The 23,079-nt window shown below is 42.8% G+C and overlaps 1 protein-coding gene across 2 annotated transcripts in view; it reads right to left on the bottom strand.

The window, feature by feature from the left end:
• The window catches only part of LOC127419271 (EGF-like repeat and discoidin I-like domain-containing protein 3), a 291,255-nt gene that overhangs the window by 100,385 nt on the left and 167,791 nt on the right, over positions 1 to 23,079 (bottom strand). For both annotated transcript variants that reach the window (XM_051660557.1, XM_051660547.1), the window contains one exon: positions 10,724 to 10,837. In XM_051660557.1, coding sequence (XP_051516517.1) covers positions 10,724 to 10,837 — 114 coding nt within the window. The remainder of the gene's footprint in view (positions 1 to 10,723; positions 10,838 to 23,079) is intronic.

The following is a 23,079-nucleotide window of genomic DNA, read 5'->3' on the forward strand; positions in this document are numbered from 1 at the left end:
TTTCCCAGTTGACCCGAAGCCCTAGTCGGCTGAGGTGTGAGAGCACCAGGTCCCTGTGTGCGCACAACACGTCTCGAGAGTGAGCTAAGATTAGCCAGTCGTCGAGATAGTTGAGAATGCGAATGCCCACCTCCCTTAATGGGGCTAGGGCAGCCTCTGCGATCTTTGTAAAGACGCGAGGAGACAGGGACAGGCCGAAAGGGAGGACTTTGTACTGATACGCCTGACCCTCGAACGCGAACTGCAGGAAGGGTCTGTGTCGAGGAAGGATTGAGACGTGAAAGTACGCATCCTTCAGGTCTACCGCCGCGAACCAATCTTGATGCCGGACGCTCGCCAGAATGCGTCTTTGTGTCAGCATCTTGAACGGGAGTCTGTGTAAAGCCCGGTTCAGTACTCACAGGTCCAAGATTGGCTGCAACCCACCGCCTTTTTTCAGTACAATGAAGTAGGGGCTGTAAAACCCTTTCTTCATCTCGGCTGGAGGGACAGGTTCTATCGCGTCCTTCCGTAGGAGGGTAGCGATCTCCGCGCAAGGTAGCAGCGTTTTCGTCTTTCACCAAGGTGAAGTGGACACCGCTGAACCTGGGCGGATGCCCGGTGAAGTGAATCGCGCTGCTGAGTCGGACAGTCCGGACCAGCCCTCGTGACGGATTGGAAGGCGCAAGCCATGCGTCCAAGTTCCGCACAAGGGGGACCAAAGGGACAACGTCATCGGATGTACCGGCAGGTGGGGCCTCGCGGCGGGGCGGAGCTCGAGGTGCCACACCACGTCGTGGCCGTGCTGAGTCCGAGGACATCAAAGCACTTACCTGGCTCCTTGTGACCACCCCCAGAACAGCCTGGGATGGGGGATGAAAAGGCCTGTCCTCGTGACCCGTGGAGACTGTCACATCGGGGGCGGATTTGTGCCACAGCTGGGCGCTCAGGGCGGGAGACCGCCGCTGGAGCACCAACCTGCCAAATGGAGTGGTGGACGGTGGTCGTGATGCTAGCCGTACACACTGGATACGTGACCCAGGGAACAAGGAAACTGCTCTTGCTGAGCTTTTGAGTACTGCAGCCACTTGGGCATGCAGCGCAATTAATTGCAAAAGGTAACAAAAAGATGAAGATCTGCTTACCAGCTCCAGAGCAGCAGGTTTCGTTGTCCCTGGGTCGCCCGTCTCAATGGCGCTTTGAAGCCTTTCGGGGGTTCTGGGCAGCCGCGAGACGGGTGGCATCTGCTTCCTGCGGTGGGCTCCACGCCGGGGCCGGGCCGAAGGGGCGGGCTGCGGCGGAGCCGATGCAATCACCACAGGGGGACGCCCTTGGTGATGAGTAGATGGGGTGAGGGATCTTGAGCTGCACCGGGGCAGGATATGCCGGCTAGCATCCATCTACTGCTCTACCATCGAGAACTGCTGGGCAAAGTCCTCGACGGTGTCGCCAAATAGGCCCGCCTGGGAAATGGGGGCATCAAGGAATCGTGTCTTGTCGGCCTCATCCATCTCGACCAGGTTGAGCCAAAGGTGGCGCTCCTGGACCACTAGTGTTGCCATCGTCTGCCCGAGAGACCGCGCCGTGACCTCCGTCGCTTGGAGAGCGAGGTCGGTCGCCGAGCGCAGTTCCTGCATCAATACCGGGGTGGAACTACCCTCGTGCAGTTCCTTTATTGCCTTGGCGAACTTGCAGGAGAGCCATGGTGTGCAGGGCGGAGGCGACTTGTCCAGTGGCACCATAGGCCTTGGCCGTCAGAGACGACATAAACCTACAGGCCTTGGACGGGGGCTTTGGGCACCCGCGCCAGGTGGCGGCGCTCTGCGGACATAGGTGCACCGCGAGCGCCTTTATCCACCGGGGGATTGCCGAATAACCCTTGGCCGCCCCACCATCGAGGGTAGTGAGAGCGGGGAAGCTGAAAAGATCGGGACCGGGCAGTAAAAAGTGCCTCCCGCGACCTTGTCAGCTCTTCATGCACTTCCGGGAAGAAAGGAACGGGGGCGGGGCGTGGCTTTGAGCAGCGCCGCGAGCCCAGGAACCAGTCACCGAGCCACGAAGGTTCAGGGAAGAGCGGTGAAATCCACTCTAACCGACGCTCGCGGCTGCCCGGGAAAGCATGTCGTCATCTCCGCGTCAGCCTGTGACTGGGCGATCGACCCCGAAGGGAGGAGCCCAGCTGAGGCTTCCGACTGGACGAGCCCGCTCTCCGATGCTGCGCTCGAGAGCTCGTCACTTTCGCTGGCTCCGAATAACAGGTCGAACTCACCGTAAGATGAGCCGGCGGACTCACCCGGAAGCCCGATCGGGGCAGACGAGCGTGCTGGGGAATGGGAGGTCCACGGGGGCATACCCGGCGGAGGCGGTCCCATTGGGGTCCCCAAATCGCCCCCAGTGCTAGCCACGCTGGTCTCAAACCCGTGGGTAAAAGGACCGAGGCGGGAGCCTCTGGGGTGGCTCGCTTTCTTACGAAGGCGAGCCACGACCGCGACGTTGCCATGGACATATTCTCGCAAAGAGAACATGACCATCCACGAACGCTGTCTCCGCGTGAGCAGTGCCCAGACCTGAAAGACAGTGATCGTGACCATTAGAAGGCGAGAGATAACGAGCACAACCAGTAATAACACACAATCGGAAAAGCATCTTTAAAAAGATGCGTCTTTAAAAAGACGTTCCGTGTGTGCGCTCTTTTAGAGAAATATATACTCTTTTAGAGGGGAAAAATGCTCTTTCAGAAAATATACTCTCTAGTTTTTCTGCCGAAGCGCCCAGGGGCATTCTCTGCAGTGCACCAGTGCAGAGGAGGGAGAAGCCGCTGAAATGCGCCGTCAGATCCAGCAAAGGTGAATGAACAGTAGTATTCAGCTCAGTGAGCATGACCGTTCAGCTCCAAAGAGAAAATCTGAATGAGTGGTTGCATACCAGCTCCTTTTATACCCGTATGTTCGGGGCATGCAAATACCACTCGCCAATTTTCACTGGCCTTTTATCAAAGACCAGAGGTGTCTCGGGCTCCCAAGAGTGACCCCTAGTGTCACTACATCGACACCAACGTCGAGTGAGTGACAGATAGGGAAAGTATTTTAACTGGTGCTGTTAGTTAAAACATTTTAATCGTGATTAATCACACTTTTTTTTATAACAAGATTAATCGCAGATTTATTAAGTGCTGACATTTGGCGATATATTTACTTTTTACTTTTCTACTTTTCATGTCAAAATGCATTTATTTCCATCTTAGGAAAGAAAACAAAACAAAATGTAACAATATAATGCTTTATTAACATTTTCCAAACAAAGCCTTCCACAGTATAAGATAGAAATACAAAAAAATAGCACCGATTCAAGTAACATTATACGTTTCCCAAAGTCTAACTAGGAAGCCGACCAATTGAAAGAACTAGTTCCCTACATCGGTTGCATTTTCATTGCAATGGGCATTACATCTCTTAAACTTAAATCCTACATAATCTGCCGGTAGACTGTTGCTATCTGCTTTTCTACAGCATCTGTGAAGCCACATTCATGATTCGCATCAGGACTTCAATGCCATCACCTCTTTGAACCTCACATGAAGAGTGCTTGCAAACAAAAATATCTCATTCTTCGTTTTGGTGATAGTTAAAACTTGACGTGCTTCTGTGGTAATTAAACTGCACCTTACATAGGTTGAAAAATACTTGATTTCTATCACAAGTCCCATCTGGGCTTGTTTTGTGTACATCAAATAGCATTAAGAGGTCCTTTCTCCATCATTGTATCACAGAAGAGCTGTTGTGTGTGTGTGTGCAGAGATTCTTTTATTTAATTAAATAACAACCTCCGCGGCTCTATCATAAGAGAGAGCTTAACGGTCAACTAGTGTGTTACCGTTAAGCACCGCCCATAGAATGTCTATGGGACCTGCCGCGTTATGCTATTTTATGCCAAGCTTGTAGGCTTACCTTGGTATAAGGGCTCTGGTGTGTGTGTGTGTGTGTGTGTGCGCGCGCGTGTATTGCGCTGGTATAACTGGTATAATACAAGGGTATAATACAAGGGTGTTATGCTATAAATGTGGTTTATGAGGACATTTCTAGTGTCCCCATAATTCAAATCACATAAAAAACATACTAAACGATGTTTTTTTTTTTTTTTTTTTTTTTTTGGAAAATGTAAAAATGCAGAAAGTTTTTTGTGAGGTTTAGGTTTAGGGGTAGGGTTAGGGGATAGAATCTATAGTTCGTACAGCATAAAAATGATTATGTCTATGGAGAGTCCTCAAAAGGACAGCCACACCAACATGTGTGTGTGTGTGTGTGTGTGTGTGCGTGTTGTGAAGTGTGCTTCAGACTCCGGGCAGACACACTGCAAAGGTTCCGCCCTTCCAACAAGTGTTAATGCTGTTTTATGCTAACGGTAAATGTGTTAATTGCGATTAAGAAAAATGTACGCGTTAAACTTTTTTTATAAACCACATGCATTAACGTGTTAATTCTGACAGCTCTAATTGTAGCATTAAAAAATAGGCATCACCTGTGTGCCAACAAAATGTATACATTTAGTGGCTGTAAGAAGTCAGTTCCCCTCAAGTTGACACAGGTTACCTAGCACAAGTGTAGGTCATCACATTAAAGGGATAGTTCACCCAAAAAAATAAATTAATTCATTATTTACTCACCCCAGTGTAGTTCTAAGCCAACATGACTTTCTTTCTTTTTCTTAAAACAAAGGGAGAAATTTAGAAAAACAAAATCTGCTCAGTGATGTCAAAGAATGACAGTGGGTGGTGACCACATTTTCAAGCTTCAAAATGATGCAAAAGAATTCAGAAGTCTAATAAATTATTCAATTTGACTCATGCCTTGTTCTGAAGGCATACAATAAGGCTTGGTGAGAAACAAACAAAAATCTAATTTATTATTTAGTAGAGACTTGACCGACCGTTGCTCTCCTGTGCGTGTTACTAAGATCATATGAGAGCAGCAGTTATACAGCAGTTATATCGTGAGATGGGGCTGTATAATTGACACACAACACAGCTACACATAAACCAGAGAACCGAACTTACAAAAGAGGAGATGCATTTCTATGGCTCGCCTTATTGGTATGAAACAGAGTACTCGGAAATCAAACTGAGAGAGATGGAAGATCCACTAATACACAAAGAAGCCACGGTCAGACAGAGAGTACAGGAAACCGCAGTGTTTTGGAGGTTTTGGATGTTTCACTTGCAGAATCGAAAAGAAAGGTGGAGGGAACTGGTATTCCATTCTGAACAGGTGTATGTGTGACAAAACTCAGCTGTGTTGTGTTTTCTGTTGTTAATATCTCTGTGGTGGTCCGATTGTACCAAACAAGTGGTTTCTCGCTTGAATGCCCATCTCCTGAGTGGGAGCAGTGTAACTGCTGCTCTCGTGCAGTCTCATGCGTGCAAAGGAGATCAACAGTCAGTCGAGATTTTCACTAAATTATAAATGAGATTTAAGTATGTTTTTCACCAAATGTTATCATGTGCCTTCAGTAGAAGGCAAAAGTCACATAAAATAATCTATTAGACTTCTGAATTATAATTTTGCATCCTTTTAAAGCTTAAAGAAGTGGTCACCATACACCACCATTATATGAAATCACTAATTTCTCCCTTTGTGTATATAAAAAAAAGAAAGTCATGTTGGTTTTGAACAACACAAGGGTGAGTAAATAATGAATGAATTTATTTGTTTCACAAGTGTCCAAATACTGTTTTGTACTGATTTTGAAGAATTATTATTTTATAATAATAATAATAAATAAATAAATAAATAAAAAATAGCAAACTTCTTTTTATGCAATGTTTTTTCTAGAAAAATGTGCTTTTGATATATATAATTAAAATAAATGCCAGTTGGTTTGATATTTTGTTATTTGATGCAGTGGCATTTATACACATTTAAGTGTATTTTAAGATATGAAAAAGCTTATTTATGTATTTATTTATTTATTTACATCTTGGCATAAAATACTGACAAATAGCCTTATTTGCATCCTATTTCTCATGGACCTATACTGTTAAAACGAAGTTATAGCCTCCATAATCTAGAAATGAGAACGAGAGAGAGACCTTAAATGTGCAAAATGAAAATGATTTGCAGTGTGGCAGCTTGCAACAGAGAATAAATCAAAGGAGGTGGCAATGATTCAACATGACAAAAAGGTGAAATGAATAGCACGAGACTATCACTCAAAAAACTGGAAGAATTTAGAAGCAATCGATTTTAGCAGTGTGGGAATGTAGTGAGGCTTTTAGATATGTCTTTGGTCAAACTCATTCTAGAATGGTTGTGACATTTCTTTCTGGGCTTCGTATGCAAAAAGTTGTTTAATTTAAACATGGATGTCCAACCAATTTTTTTTTTTTAGAAAGAACTAATATAGAGGTTTTTTTTTTAATTGTTTGGATCAGTGGTGTTTAACAGCCAAAAAAATGGGGGTCGTATTGTAGGTCACAGGGTCTAAAATGCATTTAACCTTATGTGGCGAGGACGTGGTTGAGTGTCCGTCCAGGGAGAGGGGAAGCGATAAGGATTCATCCCTGGGTGACAGTTAGGTCTAACAGCTGTTTCTTGTTGCAGTAATCTGGGAAGAGCAATAAGAGGAGCCCTTGTCAGAGCCCAGAGAGGAGAGAGAGAGCTACCCAGCAGTACCATGCATTAGAGTGTTTCAGCCAAGCTATTGAGTGTTATTTTGAGTAAATAAAGAGTGTGACGTTACCTGTACCCCGCTTCCTCATTCCTACAATGACCAGTCCTGTTACAGTGGTGCCAAAACCCAGGAACCTTGAGGAAGATAATACACCATCATGGAGTCCTCACCGCTGGCCGAAGTCATCAAATCCCTCACCAGCATGTACCAGGCGCAACACCAGGCCCTGCTTGAGCTGCGTCAAGTCCAAGACCAGTGTTTCCAGATGATTCTCTGGGCTCAAGCAGAGGACTGGCAGGCATTTTGGAGCTTCATACACCAGGAGCAAGGCTCAGCCGTGACCCCGGACCCAACACCTTCCATGCCCTCACTCACCCTGATGAAAATGGGCCTGCTCGATGAACCAGAGGCTTTCCTCGAGTTGTTTGAGCGAACGGCGGAGCTCTGAAATGGCCAAAATCACAGTGGGCATCCCGCCTCCTGCCTCTGTTGTCCAAGGAAGCCTAGCTCGTGGCCCAACACCTGCCTGCAGCGAACCTCCTGGTGTATGAGGGCTTGAAGAAAGCCATCTTGCAATGGGTAGGCCGCAGCCCGAGCAACAACAAGAGCACTTCCGCTCGCTGACACTGGTGGAGGAGCGCAACGCCGAGGAAGTCGTCGATCTGGTGGTGCTGGAGAAGTTCGTCCTTCGTCTGTCGACCAGAACAGCAGAATGAGTCCAGTGCCACCACCCAGCATTGCTGGAAGAGGCTATCCAGCAGGCTGAGGACCATCTCAGCACAGTGTTGCAGAGGCACTCTTCAGAATTATCTCCCGAGTGGGGATTCCGAAAGAAATCCTCACTGATCAAGGCACTACTTTTATGTCAGGTACACTATGCAAACTGTATGAATTATTGGGTATTAAATACATTTGCACCTGTGTTTATGACCCGCAAACAGAAGGGTTGGTGGAATGATTTAATAAAACCCTGAAAAATGTGATTCACAAGTTCGTGCACGAGGACGCTAGGAATTGGGATAAGTGGCTCGAACTCCAGTTATTCGCAGTCTGAGAGGTCCCCCAAGACTCCACAGGGTTTTCCCCATTCGAGCTGCTGTATGGGCATCGGCCACACAGCGTGCTCGACATCATGCGGGAAGCTTGGGAGGAGGGACCTTCAAACAGTAAAAAATCATATTCAGTATGTTCTTGATCTTAGAGAAAAACTCTACACTTTGGGTCAACTAAAACTGGAGAATTTGCACCAAGCTCAAGAACGCCAAAGCCGGCTGTATGATAGGGGAGTTTGGCTACGGGAATTTGCACCGGGAGACAAAGTGCTTGTATTATTCCCAACCTCGAGCTCCAAATTACTTGCCACATGTCAAAGGCCCTTTGAGGTCACACGGCGAGTGGAAGATCTTGATTATGAGGTAAAACGAACAGATAAAGATGACAAACGTCAAATATACCATCCCAGCCTCCTGAAATTATGGAGGGAGACGGTCCCTGTGACATAGGCGATGGTGGTTCCAGAGAGGGCGGAGCTCGGGCCAGAGGTGAACTTAAAATCCAATCATCTCACCCCGGTCACTTGTGGAGACCACCTCTCGCTGTCTCAACTCACAGAGGTTGCAAAATTGAAGAAAGAATTTGCTGACGTGTTCTCGCCTCTGCCTGGTTGTACAAACCTCATACAGCACCACATCAAGACTACGCCCGGGGTAGTGGTACGTACTCGTCCCTACCAACTTCCCAAGCACAAGAAAAAAGTGATACGAGAAGAATTGGATGCAATGCTTGAGATGGGATTAATAGAAGAATCCCACAGCTACTGGTCCAGCCCGGTAGTGCTGGTTACTAAGAGTGATGGGTCGGTCCGGTTCTGTGTGGATAACTGAAAGGTAAACGCACTGTCTAAATTTGATGCATATCCAATGCCTTGTATTGATGAACTGCTCGATCGGTTAGGCACAGCTAATTTTTATTTGACACTGGATTTGACAAAGGGCTATTGGCAAATCCTCTTAACCCCAATATCCCATGAGAAAACAGCCTTATCCACACTGTTCGGCTTACACCAAATTGTGAAGCTTCCGTTCTGTTTTTTTGGGGCTCCGGCTACATTCCTGTGGCTCATGGACCGAGTCATCAGACTGCACGTTGCTTATGCCTCTGCCTATTTAGACGATATCATTATTTACAGTAATGATTGGCAGTGGCACCTGCAACATGTGAGGGCTGTCCTGAGGTCATTGAGGTGAGGGGGCTCATGGCAAACCCGAAGAAGTGCACAATTAGGCGGGTGGAGGTATGGTATCTGGGTTTCCACTTGGGTCACGGGCTGGTTACTATCGTAGGTTTATACCTAACTATTCAGCTGTCACCAGCTCGCTGACTTATCTTACTGAAAAGGCAGCACCAAATCCGGTCTAGTGGACGGAACAGTGTCAATAGGCATTTATGCAGGTGAAAGCTGTACTTTGTGACAGGCCGCTTTTACATACACCAGACTTCTCTCTCCCTTTCATTTTATGGACGCTTCAGACAGGGGGTTGGGAGCAGTGCTCTCGCAGGTTGTGGAGGGGGAGGAACGGCCAGTGCTGTACATTAGTCAGAAGCTCTCTTTGAGAGAGACTAAGTACAGCACCGTGGAGAAGGAATGCTTGGCCATTAAGTGGGCTGTCCTCACTCTCCATTACTACCTGTTGGGGTGGGCTTTCACCCTCTGTTCAGATTACGCTTCGCTCCAGTGGCCCCACTGCATGAAGGATACTAACGCACAGATCACCTGTTGGTATTTGCCGTTACAGCCTTTTAAGTTCGAAGTGGTCCACAGGTCAGGGGGGCAGATGGCTGTCGTGGATTTCCTCGTTCCTACAACAACCAGTTCTGTTACACCTTATAATTGTGAATAGTAAGGATAAAAAAATAAACAGACTAATCAAAGTTTTAAAGGGATAAGTCAATGCTTTCAATATCTTTAAAATGGTTGTGTATCCTATTGAACTCTAATACTTTTATAATATTTAGCCCAGTGTTAGTTCCATGTGTTGGGCTGGTAAATCTCACTTTTGCTGTTGTTTATGCATTGACAAAAATGTCTGTTTTCCTATTCAGCCATGTTATTATAGCTATTTAGTTCTTTAAATATTTGAATATTGTCAGGCACATGCAGTTTATGGTACGTTGAATACAATTGAATGTTTAATTTTAAGGGCATTTTTGTGTAAAAAAATAAAATAAATTACTACTGTGTTGGGTCGCCACTTGATATTTACTTTAAAATCAAGCTCCTGAAGCAAAACCAGTTGAGAACCAGTGGTTTAGATATATTATTTAATGTGTAGGGTGTATTTATTACTGATCACTGTTTTGGAAGCTGACATAAATTTGCTGGTGCTTAAAGTAAAAAAGCACATAGCGTAAAAACTGAGGGTGATAGAGTTTTTGTCTCTATTTAATAAATGTCTCGAAATATCTCAGATAACCCACTGAAAACTAATATCCTTTTTGATTCATGATGATAAGACACATCTAGTGTGAACAAATGACATTTTCTGTCTCTTGCAATCTCTCTCTCTCACTTTTTCCCAGTCACACTCCATCTGTATCTTCTTTTCTGTCTCGTTGCCTATTTCTCATTTATTACAAAAAAATAAAATACAAAAAAAATCAAGAGCCTCAATATAAATTTGCATAAACTGGTGATGAAAGGTGATAAAGTACTATTTCATCAAAGCGTTTGATCATACACAAATCAAAGCGTTTCGCCCCTTTTATGGCAAATGTTAAAATATCAGCCCACAGTCAAACAGCCTGATACATTAGCTTGGACTAGAATAGTGAGGAGTGTCAAACAAATAATAAATGACATACTGTAATTCAAGTGTGAATAGTGTGTGAGACAAATTTGTGTTTGTGTGTGCTGGGAGCATGGATGTCTGTGCTTTACTGCCCTTGCATTCTTCGAAGAAAAAAAAAAATACTCTGAACTGTCATAAAATGTACTTAATACAAAGCCAGCAGGATGGACTGAGGAAAAATAAATGGGGCAGGGAAAGAAGCATCCATAAAAACAGGAACATGTACTTACTGTACTGACAGTTTCTTCCCATATATTCCCCTGGGCATTCACAGGAATAGTTCGCAACCAAATCTGTGCAGCTCCCACCGTTTTTGCATGGGTTTCTTTCGCATTCATTAACATCTGCGGAAAAAATTAAAAAGTGCTTACTTTAAATCAGGTTTTAAAGCAATTACTGAAATGCTTCTCATTCACATGCACTGTTGGAGGCCATTTATTCAGTTTGTGCTGTTTATTTGATATCTGCTGCTCCCCTCACAGCTTACATGAAGATTCCAGCAATGTAATCAAATTAAAGAGATGATGAAAAATTGGTTACTGTTGATGATAAAACAATAATAGCCTCTCACTAGAAATTCCTTGATGAATTAATTAAACATGTATGAACAAGTTTAAATGGTGCTGCATTTAAAACAGACAAAACAATAATAATAATAATAATAATAATAATAATAATAATATGTAGAAAAACAAAAAAAGGAAATAGACTAGAAATTGTAGAATTGACAGAACTGACACCTAGTGAAGTACTGTAGATGTTAGAGTACATAAAATGGCATCCTTATAATGATGGTGTTAGAGGTTACTAATGCGATTGTCGAAATACTCTATTCACCGTCAGCCATGATTAATTAATTCCATGGTCGAAAGTGTCCAATAATAGGATGATTACTAAGAAAAATTGAGTAGTATGCAGCTAGTTATGTGATCTCAACATGGTGGCCCCTAATGAGGTAGCCAGCTCCATGTAAAATAAAACGTCATGGTTACTTGTGTAACCTCCGTTCCATGATGGAGGGAACGAGACGTTGTGTCGATGTAGTGACACTAGGGGTCACTCTTGGGAACCCGAGACACCTCTGGTCTTTGATAAAAGGCCAATGAAAATTGGTGAGTGGTATTTGCATGCCACTCCCCTGGACATACGGGTATAAAATGAGCTGGTATGCAACCACTCATTCAGGTTTTATGCTGAGGAGCCGATATAAGGTCCGGCCATTTCAGCGGGTAGTTCAGCATTGTGGCAGGAGGGACACAATGTCTCGTTCCCTCCATCAGGGAACGGAGGTTACACAAGTAACCATGACTTTCCCTATCTGTCACTCACTCGATGTTGTGTCGATGTAGTGACACTAGGGGTCCCTATACGAAATGCCACAATTGGCTGAACTGTGTTACGTGAACTGGCGGTGTGTGGTGGGCAGACTACTGTGTTTCTCATAGCCAGCATACCAGGTCGACACGTAACCTCCCCCAACATAGTTATGATTGTTGAACGGCCCTTTGGGGACAAGTCGACTACTCAAGAGATAGAGACAGGCTTAACCCAGTCGTGACCTCTTTTCCCCTTCTCTTTTTCCACTCCCTAAAAAAGAAGGGGGATTATCCGACTGGGCCACCAGGTCTAGTCGGGGGGTTCCTCCCAAGGGGAAGACACCGTGGAGACCACACCTCACCCAAAGGGGGGGGGGGGGGGATATTTAAGTGGAAAAATACGTCATATGGTCTTTCCAACCATGTGGAGAGTCTTCAAGGTAGATCCTACCCAACGGGGGAGGAGTTACTACAAACATGGAGACTGGGGCAGAGGGGCTCTGCCCAAGGAAGATGCAGTTTGCCAACAGGGAAACAAATTAGCGGAAGATATATATCGCATGGAGTTAGCCTTAAAGGGAACTGCCACATGCGCAGCACCTACCCCAGAACAGGACTCTTAGTTAGCACGTGTACTGGGCCGGCAGTGAATCTCTCCAAAAACTCAATTGCCACAGGGCTCGGAGGAAGTCAACCAGGGAACATAGTTTGTGAACACTACTGGGAATTAATGGCGCACATCTTCAGCTCAAAAGAGGTGGAAGGCGCTATGTGCAAGTGATACACCTGGCCGATTATCCCGGGCTTATCTGCTTGTATTGCGTGCCACTACCTGGGACGAAACCGGTTCCACCCGGAGGTTGTAGAACCTTGCAAAGGTGTTGGATGTTGCCCAGCCTTCTGCTCTGCAAATATCTGTTAGAGGGGCACCCCTGGCCAGGTCCCAGGAGGCCGCTACACCCCTGGTAGAAGGGGCTCGTAGCCCTACCGGAGGCGGCATTTCCTGGGCGTGATATGCCATAGTTATGGCATCAATGAGCCAGTGGGCGATCCTCTGCTTGGAGACAGCGCTTCCTTTCCACTGTGCACCAAAGCAGACAAAGAGCTGCTCAGCAATCCTAAAGCTCTGCGTGCGATCCAAATAGATGCGTAAAGTGCGCACCGGACACAGCAACGACAGGGCTGGGTCTGCCTCCTCCTGGGGCAGCGCTTGCAGGTTCACCACCTGGTCCCTAAGAGCAGTGGTGGGAACCTTGGGCACATAGCCCGGTCGGGGTCTCAGGATCACGTGAGAGTAGCCCGGACCAAACTCCAGGCACGTTTCGCTGACAGAGAATGCTTGCAGGTCTCCTACCCTCTCGAAGGGTTCCACTTTAACCCGACGCTTGCGGCCTTCCATGTCCATCATTTCAGCATCAGCCTGTGACTGGGCAATCGTCCCCGAGGGGGGAAGCCCAGCTAAGGCTTCTGCGTCCGACTGGACAAGCCCACTCTCCGATGCTGCGCTCGAGAGCTCATCATCTTCGCGGGCTCCGAACAAGAAGAAACTCATCCGGAAGCCCAACTGGGGCAGACAGGCGTGCTGGGGAATGGGAGGTCCGTGGGGGGATACCCGGCAGAGGCGATCCCATTGGAGTCCCCAAATCGTCCCCAGTGCTAGCCGCGCTGGCCTCATACCCGTAGGTAGAAGGACCAAGGCGGGGAGCCGCTGGGGTGGCTTGCTTTCTTACGAAAGCAAGCCGCGACCGCAACGTTGCCATGGTCATGTTCTCGCAATGAGAACATGAACCATCCACAGACGCTGCCTCCGTGTGGGTCGTGCCCAGACACGAAAGACAGCGATCATGACCATCCGAAGTTGAGAGATAACAACCGCAACCAGGAATAACACACAATCGGAAAGGCATCTTTAAAAAGACGCGTCTTTAAAAAGACGTTCCGTGTGTGCCGCTCTTTTAGAGAAATATATACTCTTTTAGAGGAAAAAAGCTCTTTCAGAAAATATACTCTCTTGTTTTCTGCCAAAGCGCCCAGGGGCGTTCTCTGCAGTGCACCAGTGCAGAGGAGGGAGAAGCCACTGAAATGCGCCATCAGATCCAGCAGAGGTGAATGAACAGTAGAATTCAGGTCAATGAGCATAACCGTTCGGCTCCGAAGAGAAAATCTGAATGAGTGGTTGCATACCAGCTCCTTTTATACCTATATGTCCGGGGGAGTGGCATGCAAATACCACTCGCCAATTTTCATTGGTGTCTCGGGCTCCCAAGAGTGACCCCTAGTGTCACTACATCGACACAACGTCGAGTGAGTGACAGATAGGGAACTGCTTTTTTTGGCTACTGATATGACTAGCATCTTCATCTCATGTGAATATACCTTTTAAACATGTATTTCAAAAGTACCACTCATTTCTAGGTAAAACTTTCTTCTGATGAGAAAAATGACTTTTGTTTGTGCACCTTTAAAATAGAAACAATGCTCTAGGTAGAATGTTAGGTTAGGGTCTTAAAGGTTGACTGGGAATCCATAACCTTACTGCTAACATTGCCATTAATTACAATAGGCAATTTGTTTTTATTCAAGTGATTGCCATGGCTGTTTAAACTTATATAAATTACCTGCCAAGAAATCAAAGTAAAAAAATAAAAAAATAAAAAACATTCAAAAACATAGACTCCCCTGCCGAACATTGAGGAATGCTTTATTGGGAATACAAGGTTCCCTTCAATAACACTAATGTTTGCACAGGCACATGGTGAGCTCCTAGACCTCTCTATAAGCCCACATCATTAGTCCCTCATAGTGAATGTTTGATAAGCTGCAACCTGCTACTAAAGAGGAACTCAGATCCATACAGACAGATACACACACACACACACACACACACGCACACACACACACACACACACACACACACACACACACACACAGAGAGATAGAAAGAGAGTGAAGTGAAACACTGGTATTCAGCTTCATCCTGAGGCTTCAACACAAATTAGCCTAATAAAAAAAAAACACACCTTTGTCTTTATTGCTCTGTGGTTAGACTAAAAGGAAATAGACAGTTGCTTTATGTGAAAAAAACTGAAACACTGATCTGGCTGTGTGGTCTAGGAAAGCCCTCAGCTCTCGATAACACCACAAGGTTCCTATAACTTTTGACCAATGTATTTCCATGGCTTTTCCTGTTTATTTATTTATTTTCAAAAGCATTTTAAAGAGACTGCACTCACAAAGAGTAATTTTCAATTAAATATTTTAGAACATAGCATTACTAGAAAATATTCACTACAAAAATGTCCAAAACTTATCTCCAACATTTTATTCATGGGCTTTTTGCCTTTAATGATAGAACAGTTAAGACCAGACAGGAAAGTGGAGGACAGGGATGGGAAATGGGATTTCATGGGCCAGATTTGAACTTGCGTCTCCATTAGAACAACAGCTCTTTGTGTCGCAAGCACTTGTCATTCCCACTGTGCCATTGCTCAAATTTGAATTTATTTATTTATTTATTTTAATTTTCATGTATTTTCCACTCCTGGAAATCACAAATTTAAAATGTACCTGGTATCTCCATGATTTCCATTGAGACCAAATGCTAAAATGACATCTATGTCATCTAATCTACAAACAAGTTAAGATTTAAATAAAAGTGCCAAAATCACCTTTGAACTAAACTTCACCAAAGACAAGAAACAGAAAAAAAAAAAAAAAAAAAAGGCAAAACATTACAATGCAAGTAAATGTTAATATCTGTTTCAGGATAAGTGATATGTGAAGATATATGGGGGAATATGTCCTAATGGTGATGCTGAAACATCTGAATAATAAAACTGAATAATATTCTCAAATTCTCAAAAGCATGTTATAAACACCAATGCCAGCACTGAAGGACTTAGCTTTGATGTTTTGAGGATAAGCTTTCATACAACAGCAACCTTGATTTTCTAAACATATCTGGCCTAGATAAATCAAAGGCTTAAATCCTACTGGATTTTTTTTTTTTTTTTTTTTTTTTGGAAAATTAAATGCATATGTAAAATAAATCCCTATATATATATATATATATTTAAGCAATATCACACAAGCAAGAGTGCGATATGGCCCTACATCAGCACTGCTGTGATTCGGCTGCAGGCACGAGGCCAAAGGCCATATAGCACAATTGCGAGTGTGATATTGCTTATATACAACAGTTCAATGAACAAGTAAATTTAAAAAAATTAGGAAAAACTGAGTACGGTCATAAAAATGCATTTGTGCATGGAACTATTTTATTACACGATGGATGAGAAACTGCCGTTGCTGGTTCAAACCAAATGATGCGTTAGTCTCTTTAAACTAAGTCTCCATTAGTAATTCAAAAATTTCACTTCAGAAATAGTTTCACGGCTTGTGCTGTTTCTAACAAGTTATTGGATAAACAAGGATGGATGGATGGATGGATGTGTGTGTGTGTGTGTGTGTGTGTGTGTGTGTGAGAGAGAGAGAGAGAGAGAGAGAGAGATGGAGCGTGTGCGATCACCTGTTGCCACTCCCAAGCAGATATGCTGTCAGCTTTCTGAAGATCAGCTTTCTCAGTGGTAAAATAGCTGTCTAAGCGGGGGTATTCCTCTCTATTTCGCGGTAGCCGGTGTGCAAGAGTCATTCACTATAGAAACTACAATGTCCTCTGCCATTTTAAACAGTGTGTATCCAATGTGGATACTCCGGTAAGAGGTAAGCGCCTTGAGTTCTGTAATCAATCAGTCTGTTGTGTCTCTCAGCTGTGATGAGCCGTAATGCTGAAGTTGTTTGTTTAAAGCCGTTTAAAGCTATTCCCTAGCTTTAGTCGTGTAGTAGCGATCACAGAGCGCTGTTGTATGTAAACAGTGGCTGATGCGGATTCACTTCACGTCACCAACTGGCTCATGTTACACACAAAAATGATCTTTTGCCACCACCTGCTGGCTAACATATGTAATGTCAAAAAAAAAAAAAAAAAAAAAAGACAAACAGTAGGTCTTAACACATCTGCACTGCTCTTACACTTTAGTTTAGAACGGCACGAACACAAGCGGAGTGATACACACACAGTGAAGCGTCCGAGTGCTGATGGTGTCAGACCATCAGTGTTCATGGAACGTCTCTCATCCAATCAGATTCGAGGAGGACCGGAACTAACTGTTGTGTGTGTGTGTGTGTGTGTGTGTATGATATATATATATATATATATATATATATATATATATATATATATATATATATATATACACTGCCTGGCCAAAAAAATTTAATGGATTTAAATAAGCAGATCTTTAAGAGCCTACGATTGGATCAATATTACAGTGATTAATATGTTTCGGCTGGCAACAGCTCTTTTAACACTAACTGATGCAGTGTGTAGCTTCTCATTTCTTAAGCAACCATGTCGGAAGACATATTCCGTGGTTGTGGAAAAGATGTTACTGTGTTTCAGAAGTGGCAAATTATTGGCCTGCATCAAGCAAAGAAAAAAACTGAGGAGATTGTTGAAATCACTGGAATTGGGTTAAGAACTGTCCAACGCATTGTTAAAACCTAGATAGTGGTGAACCGTCAGCTTCGCGGAAGAAATGTGATCAGAAAAAAAAATCTTGAATGATCGTGATTGGAGATCACTAAAATGCTTGGTGAACATAAAATCGACAGTAGAACTCACGGCTATGTTTAATAGTGAAAGTAAGAGCATTTCCACATGCACAATGCAACAAGAACTTACATGATTGGAACTAAACAGCTGTGTGGCCACAAGAAAGCCATTTGTTCGTGAGGCTAATCAGAAAAAAAACAACTTCAATTTGCTAGGGAGCATAACGATTGGACTGTGGAGCAATGGAAAAAGGTCATGTGGTCAAATGAGTCCAGATGTACCCTATTCCAAAGCGATGGGTGTGTCAGGGTAAGAAGGGAAGTGCATAAAGTGATGCACTGTCATGCATAGTCCCCACTGTACAAGCCTCTGGAGGTGGTGTTATGATCTGGGGTTGATTCAATTGGTCAGGTCTAGGCTCAGCAACGTTATGTGGCAATAAAATGAAGTCAGCTGACTACCTGAATGTACAAAATGACCAGGTTATCCCATCAATGGATTTTTTCTTCCCTGATGGCACGGGAATATTCCAGGATGACAATGCCAAGTTTCATCGTGCTCAATTTGTAAAAGAGTGGTTCAGGGAGCATGAGGAAACAATTTCACACATGAATTGGCCACCACTGAGTCCTGACTTTAGCCCCATTGAAAGTCTTTGGGATGTGCTGGAGAAGACTTTACAGAGTGGTTCAACTCTCCCGTCATTAATACAAGATCTCAGCCAAATATTAATGCAACTCTGGACAGAAATAAATGTTGTGACGTTGCATAAGGTTGTCGAAACAATGCCACGATGAATGCGCGCTGTAATCAAAGCTAAATGCGGTCCAGCGAAATTTTCAAGTATTTTCTGATCTCGGTTTTGACCATCTTTATCCCAAACAAAACCAGTGTCAACTTTCAAGCAACACAATTAATATACATGAATTTTGTGTGGGTTTCCATATGAATTATTCTACACTATATTGCCAAAAGTATGTGGACACCCCCTTCTAATTAACGAGTTTGGCTACTCCATTAATTCCAGTGAAGCCAAATCATAATGCTACTCCATACAATGTTATTATAGGGCATTATTTTTTATTCAAGCATGACAATGCCCATTTGCACAAAGTGAGGTCCATAAAAAAATGGTTTACAGCGTCTGGTGAGGAAGAACTTGACTGTCCTGCACAAAGCCTAGACCTGAACCCCATTGAACATTGTTGGGGTGAATTGGAATGCCAACTGTGAGCCAGGCCCAATCGCCCAACAGCATTGTCTGACCTCACTGATGCTCTTGTGTCTGAATGTAAGCAAATCCCTGCAGCAATGTTACTACATACAGTATAGAAGAAAGCCTTCCCAGAAGAGAGGAATCTTTTAAGGGAGTAAAGAGGTAATTGATGCCTATAGTTTTGAAACTAAATGGTAATCAAGCACATATGGTGTCCTTAAACGTTTGGCCACATAGTATATATGAAATTATTATACAAAACAGAAACAAGTAGAGCAGTGACAGCAATTGGTCATCGATGTCTTACTCTTCTCTTTTAAAGTGATCTGTGATTTAAAAAAAAAAACACATGTTATATAACAGCTGGTGTTGTATTTCTGGTACAGAGATAGAAGGTGAAACAGAACTCTTCTGTTGATCTTTAATTAATCTAATTGCTGTCTAAGAGAAACAACTGGGATATTAAAGATATATCATTTGTATTTTTTCTTTCTAATTCATTTACACAAATCAAAATACTTTTGACTAATTTTCCCATTTGACATAAACATTTCAACAGATTATATTCAGTATAAATTTTGACTGTACCGCTTTGTGATGGAGCATGACACAAAGTGCAACGATTACTACAGGGTGGCAAAAAAAAAAAAAAAAACTTAATTTTGAGCAATTGATGCAAATAAAGTTCACATATGTGTTCGGGACAAAAAGTCATACAAGTATGCCAAACATTTTCTAAATGCCTTTATGCATTTTTAATATATGAGCAATCAAACATACTGGCCCCCGGTTTTTTTTTTTTTTTTTTTTTTTGGGCCACCCTGTATAATTTTTCAAGCATCTTAATGCCCACACGACTTCAAATTACAAAACCATGTTCTAAACACTCCCCTATAAACAACACATGCTTTATTAGCATGCATGCACAAACAAGCCCTTGTCAGACAAAGTGCCATCATCATAGCAGGAGATTGTCACAATCACAAGGATTATGTTTTAATTAATTCAAGTGAGAGAGGCTTACCACTCTCATTAATGATCATTAACTTGACAAACAAAGACCTGCAAGCAAACTGCTGACAACGACAATGGCAAATTATCATTACACTAATAGCTACATGACAATCAAAAATGGGCACTAATGTGTGCTTTTATACTTCGCAATTTAGTTGATTCCTTATAGGGGCCATATTATTAAGAATCCAATTTTTCTTGATCTTCTGAGATAAAATCACTGTAGTATGAAAACATACATTAGCTTTCAGAACTCAAACTGCAAAAAAGCTTGTTCTAAAATCCTTGGATTTCCAATGTCAGAAACCTGAACCTATTCAGTGACTAACACTGTTCCAGCATAACCATTGTAAGCTAATTTAAAAGAAAGGCTGGATGAAAGGCTGATAAATATCAAGTACTAGAGCTTTCTACAGGGTGAGTTATGAAAACATTATTCAATACATAGACTCATAAGCAGTGACGATTTCTCAGAGACAGCAAAGCCTTCTCTGCTGGCGTAACATGCCTAATAAATAAATATTTTTTCATCCTTTCATTCTCATTGACCTTTTTGCCTATGTATTTTCAATCGCTTTCCACTCCTTATTAATCTACAAACGACTAGCAAAAAACAAAAACAAAAATTATCCAATCAGAATTTATTCCTTGATGCTTACAAGCAAAGCGTAACAACTGTTTCACAAATCGCATGCACAAAGCTATGCTCCTTAGCTAAAGCAGCGCGTGAGTCTGAGCTTCACCCCGTCAGGCCTTCAGAATTTCCACAGAATCCCTCAACACTGCAGTGAATAGGCATCTAAAGTCAGATTGTCAGATTCATCAGCCAATCAGATTGATTGATTTATTCTTGTGGTTGTGGTCTTTAGGATATGTCCCAGCCCAGGCCTTCTAGTTGGCCTTGAGTGACGTAATCATGCTTTAAGTGATGTACAGAATTTGAAAGCGAAGTGCGCGAGATCTTGCTGATGAGTTGGTTGTCACTGCCGCTACCACCATTGAGAAAGAGATCCATATGGATTTAAAAACCTAAGATGTTCTGCATGATCGTGCGATTGATTAATTAAACAGGAAAGGAGGACTGATTTTCACTTCAAGCAAATTGGTAAGTGCTTTTTGCATTGTTATAGCAACATCAGGAGTTTTCTAAGTGTTAATTAGGCTGCTTGAGCATTCGGTGTCGGATCAAGTTTTGAAAAGTAACCGTGTACCCTGATGAAACAAAAAGTATTGAAAGCTAAATTTAAATCGCAAATATTACTAGAGAGCTTTTTCTTGGTATTATATCTCCTTGGTTCTGCTTTAGTGTTTGAACGTGTTTTTTTAAATGTCAATTGGTATTATTAGTTGACTACCACGTAATGTATGAATGTATTCATTGTGAAACTGTGTTTTCTTAATGGCATGAATCGCACTGAAGGCCTAGACTTAAAATGCACGGGCCACGGCTGCTCATCAGTGTACTACATCAGAGCATTCAGTTCTGAGTTACTGTGGCTCTTTGTGCAGTTGGTTCAATTCAGATCATAATATAAGCATTATGTGACCATACAATACACTCATTTAACCTTTCAATTGCTGAGGAACATATCAAAAACACACAAATTATGGTAACTCTTGCCCTATCCTTCTACTCAAACAAATGCTGGGGATTGTGGTTCGGTGATCATTTATCTCTCTGCGGTTTGCACTGAACATACACCATCATTTTCAACAATTAGACCTTGCACCTGCAGTAGGCAAATAGTGACAGAAGCGTATTGCCACCTTTTAATCGGAAGAACTCCCGCTTCTTGTTCCTTTGTATTCACAGAGCCATTCAAGACAAAACAGCTTGATGATCAGGTGGCATTTTGCGGTTCAAGTAAACTTGGATACAAATCTACCCTGGCAAGAGTGAAGAATCTTTTGAGATGGTGCAGCCACACTGGACTGAGAGACAGCTTCACAAGTGAGACTTTACATCAGTGAGGGTCAATTAAATCTGTTGTGAATGTGTGTGTAAGTGTGAGATTGTCAGGGAGTGTGTGAGTGTGTGTATGTTTGTCTATGTGTGGGAGAGCAAGACAGAGAGGATTACCTCAGGGGAAGAGTAGCTAATCCACACAGTCGGCAAGTCACAGACACCGAGAGGCTCAAGGTCAGGTAAACAAATCTCAACCATACCTGACACCACGCTCCCTCAACTAAAAGGCAGCAAGTCAATGAACTCCTGCTCTGTGCCCAAACACGTGCACTGCGCTACTCGGTCACAGAGGAATACTGAAAAGACATGATTATAAATATTGTGCCAAAACACAAACAGCTATATAAATAATGTGTGTTTCACTAAAACTCACGTGGTTCCAGATTGCATGTCAGCCTTGAGCATACTGACTAATATACAGTAAATTGCTAGTATGTCAATGATGGCAAACTAGCTATATATATATATATATATATATATATATATATATATATATATATATATATTAATCGCGATTAATCACATAATTTTTCGTAGTTAATCGCGATCAATCAGAGAATTTGAAACTGCTGAAATTTGACTCTTTATATACTTCTTTTTCTATCAAAATGCAATTATTTCAGTTTTAGGAAAGAAAAGAAAACAATGTGTAACAAGATAATGCTTTATTAACATTTTCCAAACAAAGCTTTCCACAGTATAAAGATAGAAATTCTCTGAAATAGCACTACATTAAGTAACATGAAAGATTTCCCAAAGTCTAAGTAGGAGTTTGACTAATTGAAAGAGCTAGTCCTCACATAGGTTGCATATCTATTGCAATGGGTATTTAATCTCTTAAACTCTCATCCTACACAATATTAAGACTGTGGCTATCAGCTTTGTTACAAGCAATGTGAAACCGTGTTCAGAATTCATGCCAGGGCATCAGTGCCAGCTTCAAGCGCCACTTTGTATTCCACATGAAAAGTGCTTGCAGACAAAAATGACTCATTCTGCGTTTTTGTGATGGTTAAGACTTCGCGTGCTTCAGTGGTAATTAAATTGCACCTTACACAAGCAGAACAATTCTTGCTTCTGGGCTTGTTTTGTACCAAAAATAGCATTAAGAGTTCCTTAATCCATTATTTTATCACTGACATGGAATCACTGTTGTGTGTGTGTTTGTGGTGTGTCCGTCAGTGTAATGAATCCAGGCGGACACATTGCAAAGGTTCCACCCTTCCAACCAGTGTTTATGCTAAGTTATGCTTTATTAATGGTAAATGTGTTAATCACAATTAAGAAAAATGTACGTTGTAAAATTTGTAATTGCATGCATTAACGCATTAATTTTGACAGCTCTAATATATATATATATATATATATATATATATATATATATATATATATATACTGTATATACTGTATATATAGTGTCAACATCTCAGTTTGATGATTAGACCTGGTCTTCTCTAGTT

The sequence above is a fragment of the Myxocyprinus asiaticus genome, chromosome 3 (assembly GCF_019703515.2).
Source record: "Myxocyprinus asiaticus isolate MX2 ecotype Aquarium Trade chromosome 3, UBuf_Myxa_2, whole genome shotgun sequence".
Taxonomy (NCBI): Eukaryota; Metazoa; Chordata; class Actinopteri; order Cypriniformes; family Catostomidae; genus Myxocyprinus; species Myxocyprinus asiaticus.